The sequence below is a fragment of the Magnolia sinica genome, chromosome 10, assembly GCF_029962835.1.
Source record: "Magnolia sinica isolate HGM2019 chromosome 10, MsV1, whole genome shotgun sequence".
Taxonomy (NCBI): Eukaryota; Viridiplantae; Streptophyta; class Magnoliopsida; order Magnoliales; family Magnoliaceae; genus Magnolia; species Magnolia sinica.
Genome location: NC_080582.1, coordinates 10,082,205 through 10,097,033, shown reverse-complemented (window position 1 = coordinate 10,097,033; position 14,829 = coordinate 10,082,205). Strand labels below are relative to the sequence as shown.

The following is a 14,829-nucleotide window of genomic DNA, read 5'->3' as shown; positions in this document are numbered from 1 at the left end:
TGTGTTTCATCCATGCCTTCCATCTATTTTTCTAGATCATTTTATGTCATGAGACCAAAAATGAGGTATATCCCAATATCAAGTGGACCACGTTAAAGGAAAGAGTGTTGAATGAACCTCGACCATTAAAAATATTTTGGGGGCCATAAAAGTTTTGGATCAAGATGATCTTTCCCCTTCATCTGTGTCTTTATGACCTAATCAACAGATTGGATGTTAAATAAACAGTACAGTGGGCCGTAGGAGGATTTTAATGGTGGATATCCAATCACTATTGTTTTCTGTGGTGTGATCCACCTGAGAATTATATCCCTCTCGTTTTGTCCAAGCCTTAAAATAATCTTTAAAAATGGATGAAACACATACATCATTGTGGGGCCCACAGACCATCGACCATCAGCCAATCCGTTTCCCATTTTACGACAGGAGGCCAGAATGGAAGGGGTGCCGCTGCGGTGGATACGCGAGGTCCTTAACCGTGGGGCCCACTAAATATAATTTTTCTTGCATCCACACCGTCCATCTGTTTTAAAAACTCATTTTAGGTTGTGATTTTTGAAAAAGGAAGAAGATCGAAATCTCAGGTAGACCATAATACACGAAGCAATGGTAATCGATCGTTAAAAACTTTTGATATTTGGATGGTCTCCTCCCTTAGGTCTTTGTAATCTTATCAACGGGTTGGATGTAAAATAAATTGTAGGGATCCAATCAAGACTATTTCTCGTCATATGGTGCACCTGAGATTTGAATCTTCTTCATTTTTTGGATTATACTTTAAAATGAACTTTAAAAATGTATGGACGGTGTGGATGCAAGTAAAATATATCACGGTGGTCCATAAAAAGTTTTTAACGGTGAACATTTAATGACCATTGTTTCTTATGGTGTGGTCTACTAAGATATAGATCCGGTTCAATTTTTTATCATGCCTTGTATAATAAGCTTGAAAAACTGATGTACGGTGTGGATATACAACACATACATCCAGGTAGGTCCCACATTCAGCGAAACACCTGTTATAGCGTTAGCAGGGAACCACCTGATACACCCTCTAATGCCTTAAAATGAGGGGTGAAAATTGATGGACGACCTAAATAAACAGTACATACATCGAGGTAGGCCCATGGTCCAGCGGAGGATTAGGACTCGCTACTGGGTCCACCATGATGTATGTGTTGTATCCACACCGTCCATCCATTTTGAGAGATGATTTTAGATAATGAGAATAAACTTGAGGCAGATGCAAAGTTCAAGTGGACCCCACCACAGAAAAGAGTGGGACAATGAAACCAACGGTTGAAATCTTCCTAAGGCCCACCGTGATGTTTATTTGAGATCCAACCTGTTTATAATTCAATACAGACATGGAATAAGTGAAAACATAAATATTAGCTTGATCAAAAACTTCTATTAACTCAAATATTTTTTTAATGATAGGTGTTCAATCCCCGTGATGGGTTCATTTGAACTTTAGATCTGCATAATTCTTTCTTTGGCTCATGCTCTAAAATTACCTATCCAAATAAATGGACGGTGCGGATGCAACACGTGAATCATGTTCGGCTAACTAAATGTGGTGACGTAACTTCAGCTGCAAGATAGCTGCTGTGGAGTTCAGTAGCTAATCCGCGTCCATCTGGCATTTTTGTTTTCCGTTCATCGAGGTGGACGGCAAATAAACACTGCCGTGTACCTCAAGAAAATTTCAATGGTAGGCGGTGAATAACCACTGTTTTCTTTGGTGTGGTCCACCTGAGATTTTTATTTACTTCATTTTTTAGGTCGTACACTAAAGTGAGTTGTAAAAAAAAGATAGACGGCGTAGATATACAACACATACATCGATATGGCCCCACGCTCTGGACCCATCGTTCTGAACAGATTTGCTACTCCCCTGCCACCCACCCGGTGGCTGATGGTCGGTACTCTGTGGCCCCCACAATGATGTATGTGGTTCATCCATTCCGTTCATCCATTTTTAAAGATAGTTTTAGTAGCTGATACCAAAAATTACAGAGATATAAATCTTATATGGACCACACAATAGGAAAAAAATATTGATGGGATATCCACCATTAAAATTCTCCTAAGGCTCTGTATTGTTTATTTGACATCCAATATGTTTATTAGGTCATAAAGACTCACATGAAGGGAAGAAAAAACAGATATTAGCCTGATCTAAAACTTTTATGGCCCCCAAAAAGTTATTAATGGTCGATGTTTATTCAACACTGCTTCCAATAATGTGGTCCACTTGAAATTTACATGTATATATAAATTTTGGTTTATAATATAAAATTATCTATAAAAATAGATGGACGGAATGGATGAAACACATACATCATGGTGTGGCCCACATAGCACCGGCCACCAGCCATTGGCTGGTGGCAGGGGAGTAGCCAATCCGTTTCCCACATCGTTGAATCTGGGTCGCAGCCAAGTCGCGTCCAGTCGCGCCTGGCAGCGTCCTTCCCCATTCTCTTTTCTTTTCTCCTGAAATAGAGAAGAAAAAAACAGAAAGAAAAAGAAAAATCAAATAACATACACGATGCATTCTCCTCAGCTCTTCTTCGTAATCCTTCTGCTTTCTTCTTTTCTTCTACCTTCTTCTCCTCTCTCTCCTCCTCAGGTAAATCCATCATCCTCTCGATCATCATCATCAAAACCCTAATCCTGAAATCCGGCTCTCTTACTCTTCTGTCTTTCTTTCTCGTAGGAAAGTGGCAACCGGCTCTCCACCGCGTCAGGACCAAATCCCCTGTCCTCGTCCCCGTTCTCGATCGCTCTCGAAACCCTTGAAAAGAATATCGGGCAAGCTATTCCTTCCCATCTTCCTTCATTTTCTATAGTGCGCGCGTGAATTTCAAAATAGGATTTTGAAGTTCCACATTTCGAAACTGGTGCTAGATTCCCGCTAGAAATTATCACATATGATTTGGAAGAATGTGAGTTCCTATACGATCGGACTGTGTGTGGCCCACCGCTATTTTTTTTGTGCCATCCAAACCATCCATCAGATGCGTCCTACCTCCACCACATGTTTTACGACTCGAACCCAAAAATCTACCTAATCCATGACTCAGGTGGGCCCACCACAGAAATGGTCCGGTGTGGGGCTCAACTTGAACTGTATATGCAATCCAATCCAGTGATCGGAGGCCGTATTCCAGGATGAAGTGATGCCCTAAACATCAGGTCATTCCATGACTCAGATGTGCCACAAAATGTGAATTAAGATCCTTTTAAGCATCATTTTTTAATGCTTCCTGCACCTGAGTTTTGGATCATTATGATTTTTTTAGTTGTGTGGTGAACATGATCCCGCACACCTGATGCACGGTTTGGATTCTACCCACATGTCGTAGGGCCCACAGCAGCTAGAACGTATGTGATCTCACTTGGGAAGATTGTGCGCACTCTCCGTGCGCACATATTTCAGACCATCCAACAATTATAGGTGGGAATGTATGGAATCTTAACATGCATTTGAGAAATGGAATTTTTAAAATTCAAATTTTGAAAATGCTTAGGGGTCGTTTGGATGCGTGTAAATTGTATAAGTTGTAAATGATTGTCAGCGTCTTAAAATTGTTGAAGTCCTGTAAATGGAGAGCTAATCTTTTAAAAAATAGCTGTTAGGCTGTAAATTGGAGAGCTATATTTTGAAAATATATCTGTTAGGCTGTAAATGGAAAGCCTGTAAGGGCCCGTTTGGCCGGGTGGATTGGAAGGGTTTGAATGGTATTAAGGTGGATGGCATGGATTTCTAGGTAATAATGGTGTTGTCGGTGGATTGTCTGGAGATCCATGGGATTGATATATCCCTGGATTGCTATATCCAGTCTGTTTGGCCCGCCCGGCCAATCCCGGTTTTAAACTTTCTCATCCCTTCTAATCCCTCCAACCAAACACGTCCCAGGCAAATTTGAAGGATTAGGGTGGATTTGATGGGATTTAAATGTAATGATGGTGATGTCAGCGGATTGTCTTGAGATACCTGGGATTGGGATCAGATTACTGACTCTGTTTGGCACGCCAGGCCAATCCCAGGATTTGACTTCCAATCCCTTCCAATACCATCCAATCCCTTCCAATCCGACCGGCCAAACGGGCCCTAAATGAAATACCACCTTTTTGCCTGTAAATGAGATGGGGTAAATACTGTAAATCATTTACCGGAAGGTCATCCAAACACAGATTGTAAATGATTTCCTGTAAACCATTTATAACTTACCCCATTTACAGGCATCCAAACACCCCTTTAGATTCCCGCCAACTGTCTTTGAGTAGTGGGAAATAACATCTCAACCAACTCTTGTTGCTCTATGGGAGCAATGAAATTCTGCTCTCTCAATCTCTTTTCTTTTTTGAAAATTTTGAAAATTACAATTTCTTTTCATCCACAGCTATGAGTTCCAGAGCATTGATCTTCTGGGCCGTGCCATGACCCACGCTTCCTACTCCGCAGACAACAACAGAGCCCTGGCTATTCTTGGCCTTGATGTCATCCAAACTGCAGTCTCGCTTCGGTCCCTCAAAGAAAACATTGACATATCTGCAAAGGATCTGAACAGTCTGATTGTTGAGATCTCCAAGGAGGCTTCTTGCGCCGCATATGGGTTCCGCTTGGGTCTGCAGAATGTGGTCAGGGTTTCTACGAAGACGAATTCTTCGGCACCTGTAGTCGTCTGTGGCGCCTTCAAAGCAGTGTTTGGCGCTGTTGCAGTTGATACGAGCAAGGCCGATGATGCTGGAGATGTCTTCTGGAAGGTTAAGGGATCTCACGGCAATGATACTGTGGTGTTTGATCTGTAAGCGGTCCTGCCTTCGTTTTCACTTTTGGATCAAGATCTCTATATTTTTCATGTTTTGATCTTTTGCTTGATAGGAAATGGTATGGGCTGGTTTTTTTTTTTCTAGCCAGAAATGCAAAGGGTACTTGTTGAAGCTTTTGTGATTCTGATTGTTCATCATGTGGGCCCTGCTATATGCATGCCCTGGTCGACGAGTCAGTCGAGGCTGCTCATCTGGTGGGTCTGTGCATGTGCATTGGATTACATTTTCTCCATTTTGGGTATGTTTGCAGTGTTATTGGTTTTTCAGAATGTATGTGGTCTGTGGTCCAGAGATCCAGACTTTGGGTCTGTTGGGTCCCATCATGGATGGACCATTCCCCAAATTGTCATAGATTTAAAGATCCTAGCAACCAATCTTGGGCCATTTTTCAGTTGAATGTGGAGCCACTAATCAAAGCGTTAAAATTGGTCCATGTAGGAGCCTTTTGGAGTATGGCATGTCCATGGTGGGGCCCAAAAGACCAATGTTTTGAATCACATAAACTTGTGATGCATGACATCCTCGTGATTTCGGTTTGTATAAGTGGTGCCATGGTTCAGCGATCGACACTCTTGATCTGATGGGGCCCACCATAGATGCACCATGACCACTAAACACCCTAAGTGAATGGTCCTACCCATTCGTTCTATGGTGTTTATTCAGTTGAGTGTGTGCGTCTCATCCGTCTATTTCCAGATCATTGGTGGAAGCTCTGAACTTTTAAATATCTGTTTCACACTCTTTCTTCTCCTTCTTCTTCCTGTTTGAATGATCTAATGGGGCGCACCATGGATGCACCATGACGACTAAACACCCTAAGTGAATGGTCCTACTGAATTTCTCTGGTGTTTATTCAGTTGAATGTGTGCCTCTTAACCTTCCATTTCCAGATCATCAGTGGAAGTTCTGTACTTTCAAATATCTATTTCACGTTCTCTCTTCTTCTTCTTTTTGTTTGAATGATAGCTGAAATTGTGTTATAGACAAGCGCCAACAACAGCATAATCATCACCAAGGTATTTGATAACCGTAATGGTGGCCATAATGGCCACTGTAATTACTGTTATGATACGGGCCATAACAGCCATTAAAAAAAAGTCTGTATTGACCTCAGAACAGGCCGTTGCAGGCTATCTTTTTCTGCGTTGGCCGTTACAGCCCTGTAATGCGTAAGGTGTCCATCGTTACCATAATGTAACAGCTGTAATGGCCGTTATGTAACTGTTTCTTTAATACCTTGATCATTAGAAGGGCATGACACGACACCCAAAACCAGGTAGCATGAGAAGTTGCAAATCCCTAAACAACTTGGAATTGACATCCCAAGAATCCTAACTACCCTCTGGGAGTTCTTTACAGCACCCTTTTGTAAGGGCCTAGCCGTAAACCCTCGGCCACCACTTTCCCGGCACCATGTAAAAGACCTTGTTAGCATGAGCCACTTTGTTTCTGAATGTCATGTTTTCATTTTTTTAAAAAGAATCCTTCCAAACTGTCTAGACCCATGCCAGCAGGGCACGCCCCTACATACTAAATGAATTTGTAATGCATGAATAAATAAGAAAGCATCTCTGCATTATGAAGACTGAAAATTCTTACTGTTTTATGGATGCAAATGGTAATTGTACAACTTGTTCTTCTATGCAGATTTTTCCTTATGATAGTCTAGTTTTAGAACGAACTTAAATAGAAGTTGAATAAGGTTAGGAAATTTCACATTGTAAAAAGAGTTTGGAATTGGATATCCTAAGGTTGGGAGATTGTTGTTGTTGTTGTAGCTGGGTGTTTTTCTTTATTAATCTTGCACTTATAATAATTCTGTTTACCTTAAGCTTTCTTTGCATTTTCAAGACATGTCTTGATTCTGGAACTCTGTTTGCAACAATGTTATCAAATGGCTTAAGCAATTGCACGCGACCAAAGGGGGCTGTGCGCATATGCGATCACACAACCCCTAAAACTTGTTTTTTGAAAAATTAAAAAAGGGGAACTGATTAAATATAGTTTTATTATGAATTTCATTAAAATTTCTATTGGACTATGAGACTATAAGTAGTCAACTGGTACTCAAAAGGCTTTTTAGCCAGCTTCAAAACTACTGCGTGCACAACGGCTTTTCAGCCGTTGCTTGCTGCTTCAAAGCCGTTGTGCCTTAGCTTATGTTTTTCAGCATGGCTTCCAAGCTACTAATGTAAAACCTGCTAGCACGCCTGAATTTATAGTTGTTTTTCAGCTTGCTAACATACCAAAAATAGTTGGACACTATTTTGGGAGGGAGGTCAGGAGGGAGTTTTGCAAAGTTGTTTGGGGGCTAATGAACCTTGGGTCATTGGCCAAGGCGTAAAGCTCATGATTTCATTCCAATGAGATATTATACACACGAAACAGATGACTAATCACAAATCTATGGTTGTTGGAAGATATAATGGGCATTGAGGCCCTTTTGCCCAATCAGGCCCCTTTAGCCCAAATCGATGTGATCCTGGCCATCCATTGAATCATCCTCTATCTGTCCTACACCAATTTATTTGTTTTAGCACATCCGCATGCATATGTTGCTTTTGTAGAATCGAATCATATTGACAGTTTTAAATGTGCTTTTGGTGTATGGATTTTTAATCCACTAGACAGCATGCTAGAGATGCAAGATTACATGTAGTGGAGAGTAGAAATTTTCCTACACTCCGTGATCAAAGTCGTTGAATGCCATATTCACACGGATTCCATGAATTCCGGTGGTTCTAAACCTAGGGTTTTTGTAAGGTCATGACTGATGGGACTGTTCATTAAAAATATCCGGCCAGTCATTCCAAAATCTGTCACGGATCTTTTTTTATGCCATTAGTCTGTGACTCCTCCAGCAAAGGTTCTAGAAACAGGGTTCTACTGTGAGTGTTTGTTTAATGCAGATTACAGAGAGAGTGTTGGTTGCTGGTGTTGGCGTCTTTCTCCAAACAAGATTTTCTATGAACTATTTCATTTGCTTGATGATACAGTCTATCCATAAACATAGAGAGGAGTTTAGGTGACTGGTGGTCTGCTTTTACTTGGTGTATATAGAAAAAGAATAAGATAGCCTTTAGGGGGCTTCTCTCTCTGAAAGAGGTTGATGGTGCTTGAAGTTCTGTAGCAGATGATGTCGTGGGCCCTGAGGGCCTCAGCTACTGGTGTGTTTTTTAACTGTAGCCTGCGCTTATATTGCTTTTCTCTCATTTTCTTAGCACTTGGTAGTTTAGTAAGAACAGTAACAGATTGGGTTTCAATCAAGGAGCTCCATAGGGGAGATGTGAAGAGGTTTGAATGTGGTCCTTGTCAGTTCTTTGATTGCTGTCTGTTGAAGCAAAGTTAAAGAGTTTGCAGTGTAGATGTTGGGAGCCTTGTTTTCGCGGTTCATCAATTGAAATCCAGGGAAGAGTAATAAGAGAGGAAGGTGGAATGATTTTGGAAAATAATTCTCTGGTCTGGCAGCTCGAGGGAAATTGAACAAGGTGGAAATGTGGGAGGGACTTAGGATGACGATTTGGGCCTAAGAAATCAACATAGCAGAAGCTTACTTTCATGCAAAAATCGACACCCGGTACGGATCATCCATGAAAGTGATTGCACCACAGATGGACAATCTAGATGTGGTGAGGTCGTCTAGTTGATGTGATTTTTTAGGGACTGTCGGGCAATTGATGGTGTGCCCTGGATGATGGTTAGATTGGCCCTTTCTATTTGAATATTTGTCTAGGAAAATGATAGTACTAGAAAAGGTTGTGTTGATGGAGATGGAAAATCAAAGGTGGGGGTGCATGAGATGCTGGGGGACTAATGATTGAACCTTTTTTTATTATATATATATATATATATATATATATATATATATATATATATATATATATATCATGATTAGGCCCACGCCGGCTAGACTTGGAACTCTGGTCAATGAACTAGACTAGACTAGATTTCGAGTTGAGTCGAGGAAACTGAGTCATTAGCATGGCTTAGTTCGAACTCAACAAGACTCATGGCAGCTTCTATCTCGGTATGAATCGACTGTCTTGATATGAATCGGTGTGACTCGAATGTTGACCCGAACCAAGATGGTTGATCTAGTCTTGTGATTGATCCTATTTTATTATGATCCATAGTTCTAAAACTCGCTGACTCGACTTGGAACTCAGCTGAGTCAACTAGACAATTTTGAGCTGAGTCAGCTTAGGCCGCACTGAGCAGCAGCATAATCAACATGAGTAGCTTTGACAGGATTTTCTACATCATTGAGGAAGGGAGAGTGTGGGAGACACCATAGTGGTATGTTCTTTTAGATGGAGAAGGTTAGATTAGATGATCTTGTTCCCTCGCAAGTGCAATCATATGTAGGTTTGGGACATTACACCTTTTTGAAAAGCACTGGGATGGAACAAAAGCTTCAATCATACGTAGGTCTGGGACACCGCCCTAGAGTTTGAGATCCTCGAAACTCTTCTATTTTAAGCTCCACATGAATTTGTCAATCCTAGTACAACTAGAACACTGTGCTTGTGACACATTTGTAGCTTACCACCCCTTTACAATTTTAGTTAAATCACAACTTTGTAGGGTCCACTAGTATGCCCGATCACATTATCCAACCCTTAGAGATACACATTTGTAGCTTACCACCCCTTCACAATTTTAGTTAAATCACAACTTTGTGGGGTCCACTGGTATGTCCGATCACATTATCCAACCCTTGGAGATATCCAGATCATTGATCAATAAGGCCCACCTTATAGAATTCTTACAAAGGTTAGATTAGATGATCTCGTCCATCTGTATCCTCGCAAATGCAATCCATGTGGACGTTGATGGATCATAAAATCTATACCATATGCCATGTAGCATAAACTCCTCTTTTACATTTTAGAGGAAACATGAGAGTAGATTATTAGGGAATGGTAGATTAACTGTCATCGTTGCTTCTCCATTACTGGAAGGGCGTGGGATCCACCTGCTTGAAATGTGACAGTAAGCAACCGAAGATGATATGGATGGATTGGGGTTGGAGTTGTTTGAGATAGAACATCTAATCATGGACCCACCATGTGGGCTACATTCAGACAGAACATCCAATCTTGGACCCACCATGTGGGCCACATTCTACATGAGATGCTGAATGAGCATGCTGTCTTGCAATAACACATTGACGAGAAGATCATAACAACTAAAAAATTTGAACCGTTGAGATTTTTCTTTTTAACACTCAGGCATAATGCCCATCAAACAGATGGTTGTGATTTTCTTGTTCTGATCTGCATCTGTATGCTACTGAAAGTTTAGAAAAAGAAAGATTATCACACGTGTGGGCCCTTTTACTTTTGCTTTGTTTCACATTTTGGGTTAATTTCATAGGTAGTGGGAGTTGAACCCCTAGACCTAAATGCAATGTAAATGTGTCGTTATTACTTTTACAATATATATATATATATCTATATATATATATATATATCTATATATATATATATATATAGAGAAATTACTATCTTGAAAATTGTGATAATATTAATTGAATTTCATTTATTTATAAACACACAAAAATGTGGGGCCTACCGTGATGAATTTGTTATATCCATGCCGTCCATTTGTTCCACAAGCTCATTTTAGGAAAGGTATCAAAAAATGAGGCAAATCAACAACTCAAATGGATCACAACACATGAGATAATGTTTATAATAGACCTCAACCGTTGAAAGTTAATGCCTTCCTAGGGCCCATGCTAATGTTTATTTGTCATCCGACCTCTTCATAAGATTATACCTCACAGACATGGATATAAGGTGAAAAAAACTGGTTTGATCCAAGCAATTATTAATGATAAGAGTTCAATTCCAACTTTTTAATTTTAATTTGGTGTGGTTCACTTGAGCTTTAGATCTGCCTCATTTGCCCTAAAATGAGCTGCTGGAAAGGATGAACGTCATGGATAAATCTATACATCATGATGGCTCATAGTTTTTGCACCTCAAAATCTTTCCAGCGTCAAACAGTTTAAATGGTCAATCCTCAGCTTTGAAATAAGAGAAGGAAATACAAGTGTAAATAATGATGACAATTTACAATATACTTAATTGTAAAATAAAAATGCTTATGTTTAGTTTTGATTTCTCTTATTATTGCTAGAGTTGTACATGAGTCAAGTTAGCTCAGTCAGCTCGCTTGGCTTGACTCGGAAAAGCTCGACTCGCCTCAACTTAAAATTAGTTTTGAACGGAGTTGAGCCGATTTTTGGAGCTCGAAATTTAGCTCGACTCGCCTCAACTCGAAATTAGTTTCGAACAGAATTGAGCTGATTTTTGGAGCTCAAAAAAATTTCGAGCAAAGTTCGGCTGGCTTTTGGAGCTTGACAAAATTTCGAGCCAAGTTTGAGTTTGCCTGAGCTCAACTTGACTCGACTCAAATCGATCCTCAACTCGAATTGACTCAAATTGAATCAGCTCGATCACTCAGTTATTTTGATCTTGATGTTGCTCGCGGAGTGTTTGATGAAATGACTCAACAAAGTATTGTTTTGGGTGCATACATTCTTCGTAGGATTGGATGGTGGTGAGGAAGGACTGGATATGGAGCAAATAACTGAAAAAAAAAAAAACTTTACATTATAAAATTACCCTCATATCTTGATTCTGATGCTGCCCGCTAAGTGTTTGATGAAATCCTTGTAAATTGCTGCTACTATTTTGTATTCTTTAAGAAATTGAAGATGCACTCTATATGTTTGAGAACATGTCGCACAGGCTTGAATCGGCCCAAGCTGCTGACCGAACCGAGCCGAGTTGGCTAGTCAGGCTCGAGGACCGAGCCAAGCTGAGTTCGAGCTAGGTTAGCTATTGGCCGAGCTGATCGACTTGTTCAACTCATGTACAACTCTAATTATAGGGTTCGTAACCTTGCATTTAGGGTTATCAATGGGTGGGCTGGGCTGGCTCGCCTGGTTCCTGACCTAGGCTTTCTTTGAGCTGGACCTGGGCTGACATATGTAGCCCTGAGGGCTGGGCTCAAGTCTAAAAGTAAAGCCCAATTGGGGTGGGCTTGGGCTATCTACTAGGCCCATCAGCGTGGCCTAGTTTGTTTATGATTTTCGAGAGAATATTCAAAAGTTCCACCTTTTTTTAGCAAGTAACATTTTTTTAAATGACTTTTCTAATTCTAATTCATGAATTGTCCTTATTTTTAATATTACGTTGTCATCATGGCATGGCCCACCGTTTTCAAATTGGACATTGTACATTGACTTGACATATCGGTGAAGAAATGGCCATGTGAAAGTTCACAAACAACCGTTGCATATGATAAATTTTCTTTCAAACAAAAGCCTGCATGCAATACTTGCCATCGGCCTTGGTACTGGTTGTATATGGCAGGATGCAATTCATTTTTTTAAAATTTTAATTTAATTTTTTAAAGTTGCTGAGTCAAGTACTGTTAGCCCCATTTCTGACAGCATGTCTGCATATGCTGATTGTGTCCTACCCCTACTAGAATGGACTTAGTGCTGGCAGGGGCTCTGTGGGCCCATCGTGATGGATGTATTCTATCCACACTGTCCATCCATTTTGGTAGATGATTTTTAGGTACAATCTATAAAAACGAAGCATATCCTAAGCTCAAGTAGACCACACCATAAGAAGTAAGTATGTGGACAGTTGAAACCTTTCTAAGGCCCAATATGAATTTTACTTGCCATCCAACTTGTTGATGAGGTTACATAGACCTGGATGAAGGGAAGAACACGAATATTGATCCAAAACTTCTAGCTGGTGACTTCTACACCAAGTAGCTAAGTGGTATCAGGTATAGTGGGACCCGCCTTAATGTATTTGTTTTATATCCACGCAGTCCATCCGTTTTAGATCCAAATCTCAGGTGGATCAGACCACAGGAAACAATGGGGGCTACAAAAGTTTAGGATCAAGCTGACATTTGTGTTTTCCCTTCATCCAATCTATGTGAGTGACCTTATCAACAACAGGTTAGATGGCAAACAAACATTAGGGTGGGATATGACTAAGGTTGGCCATGCTTTGGCTTAAATAGTAGGCTTGAGGTATGGACCCAGGCCTAAATTTTAAGGGTGGTTATTAATTAGGCTGGGCATAAGAGCCCATCAGGCTGGCCTGAGCTCAACTAGAGCCGAGCCCCCCTGTTTAAGGTTTCAAGGGCATTCTTGTCAATATCATTAATGGTTGGGTCCACCTAATGAACGTACAAGATCTTGCACGAAAGAGCGTGACTGGGCCATGCATACTCATCAACGGCTGGACGCGGGCCTGTTTGTTTTGGTCGTCATCAGCCTTGGCCAGCAGGCTTGCCTAGATGCTTGGATGGACCTGGGGCCCCCACGACTCAGGCCCATTGACAGCCCTAATCACACGGTCCATGTGATCATACCCGATTGCAGAAGTTTGAGCATTGAATGTTGATCGTTGGTTTTCAAAAGTCTGTAGGATCAAATGGGAGGAACGCTAACTGCGTCGTACCTCGCCCCTCTTCCGCTGGGAACGGGCAGGATCTCAGACTGGCCACTGTGATGTAGAGCTTTTATCCACACCGTCCATCCATTTCACGGTGGTATTTTATGCAACAGGATCAAATTTTAGGTAAATCGAAGGGTCAATTGGACCACACCAAGGGAAGCATCAGTGATAATGATGCTCACCGTTGAAAATTTTTCTAGGGCCCACCGTGATGTTTATTTGCCATCCAACCTATTCATAAAGCTACATAGACATGGATGAACGGAAACCATAAATATCATCTCAATCCAAAACTTTTTGTGGCCTGAAGAAGTTTTCAACGGTAAGAGTTTAATCCCCATTGTGTGGTCCACCTGTATCTTGGATCTGCCTCAGTTTTGGGGAAATATTTAAGAAATGATACCTAAAATTGGATGAATGGTGTCCACCTGTATCTTGGATCTGCCTCAGTTTTGGGGAAATATTTAAGAAATGATACCTAAAATTGGATGAATGGTGTGGATAAAACCTGTGATACAGATCGTCACATACATGCTACCTTATGATACAATCTCACCATGAAGCCCACCAGATGGACCATCAGCCACTTGTGCCACTGGAGGGAAAACTAGATCGTCCAAAAGTTCATTGATCAGATGGTTAGGATCATCCAGATGATGTTGTGTTTTGATCATGTTTCTTGATAAGGCCCACCAGATGGATGATCTCAAGGAAGCGGTTGCGTCCTGCCCTGCCTGGACAGACTCGGCCCAAGCAAGGGCTCTGTGGGGCCGCAGTAATGCATGGGTTTTATCCACACCGTCCATCCATTTTTTCAGGTATGAGATCAAAATGAGGCAGATGTAAGCTTAACTGCACTACATCACAGGAAGCAGCAGTGGTAATGACATCCACCGTTGAAACCTTCCCAGGGCCCACTCTGGTGTTTATTTTCTATCCAACCTGTTCATATGGTCACATAGACCTGGATGAAAGGAAAAAAACAAATTTCAGGTAGATCCAACATTTCTATGGCCCCCAAGAAGTTTTTAATGGTAAACATTCAATCCCCGCTATGTGGTCTCTTGAGCCTTGGATCTACTTCATTTTTGGGGTCATGTCCTAAAATGATATGAAAAAAAATGGATGAACGGTGTGGATAAAACCTATACATCACGGTGGGCCCTACAGATCCCCTGCCTGGACTGATTCCGTCCACTACAATGCAGGAGCATTTCTGTCTGTACTAAATCCAATCTTCACTTGCGCCTTGTAATACAATGTTCTGAATCTGAGTTATCCTGCGGCTGGAGTTTCTAATATTTGAGCGGTCCCTGACGAAGTGGATTAGCTGCGACCTTGGATCCAATGATGTGGGTGGGGCCTAACGTGGGGCCCACCTCAATGTATGTGTTGTATATCTAAGGTCGTCCATCAGTTTTTCCAGCTTATATTTTATGAGAGGACCCACCTCAATGGATGTGTTGTATATCTAAGCTCGTCCATCACTTTT

General features: G+C 41.1%; 1 protein-coding gene across 1 annotated transcript; it reads left to right on the top strand.

Annotated features, from left to right (window-relative positions):
* Positions 1 to 2,475: 2,475 nt before the first annotated feature.
* On the top strand, positions 2,476 to 5,015 carry LOC131257942 (protein NUCLEAR FUSION DEFECTIVE 2). The gene is made up of 3 exons (XM_058258915.1): positions 2,476 to 2,632; positions 2,720 to 2,814; positions 4,410 to 5,015. Exons 1-3 carry the CDS (start codon positions 2,552 to 2,554, stop codon positions 4,816 to 4,818), a joined length of 585 nt encoding a protein of 194 aa, XP_058114898.1. The 5' UTR covers positions 2,476 to 2,551; the 3' UTR covers positions 4,819 to 5,015.
* Positions 5,016 to 14,829: the final 9,814 nt, after the last annotated feature.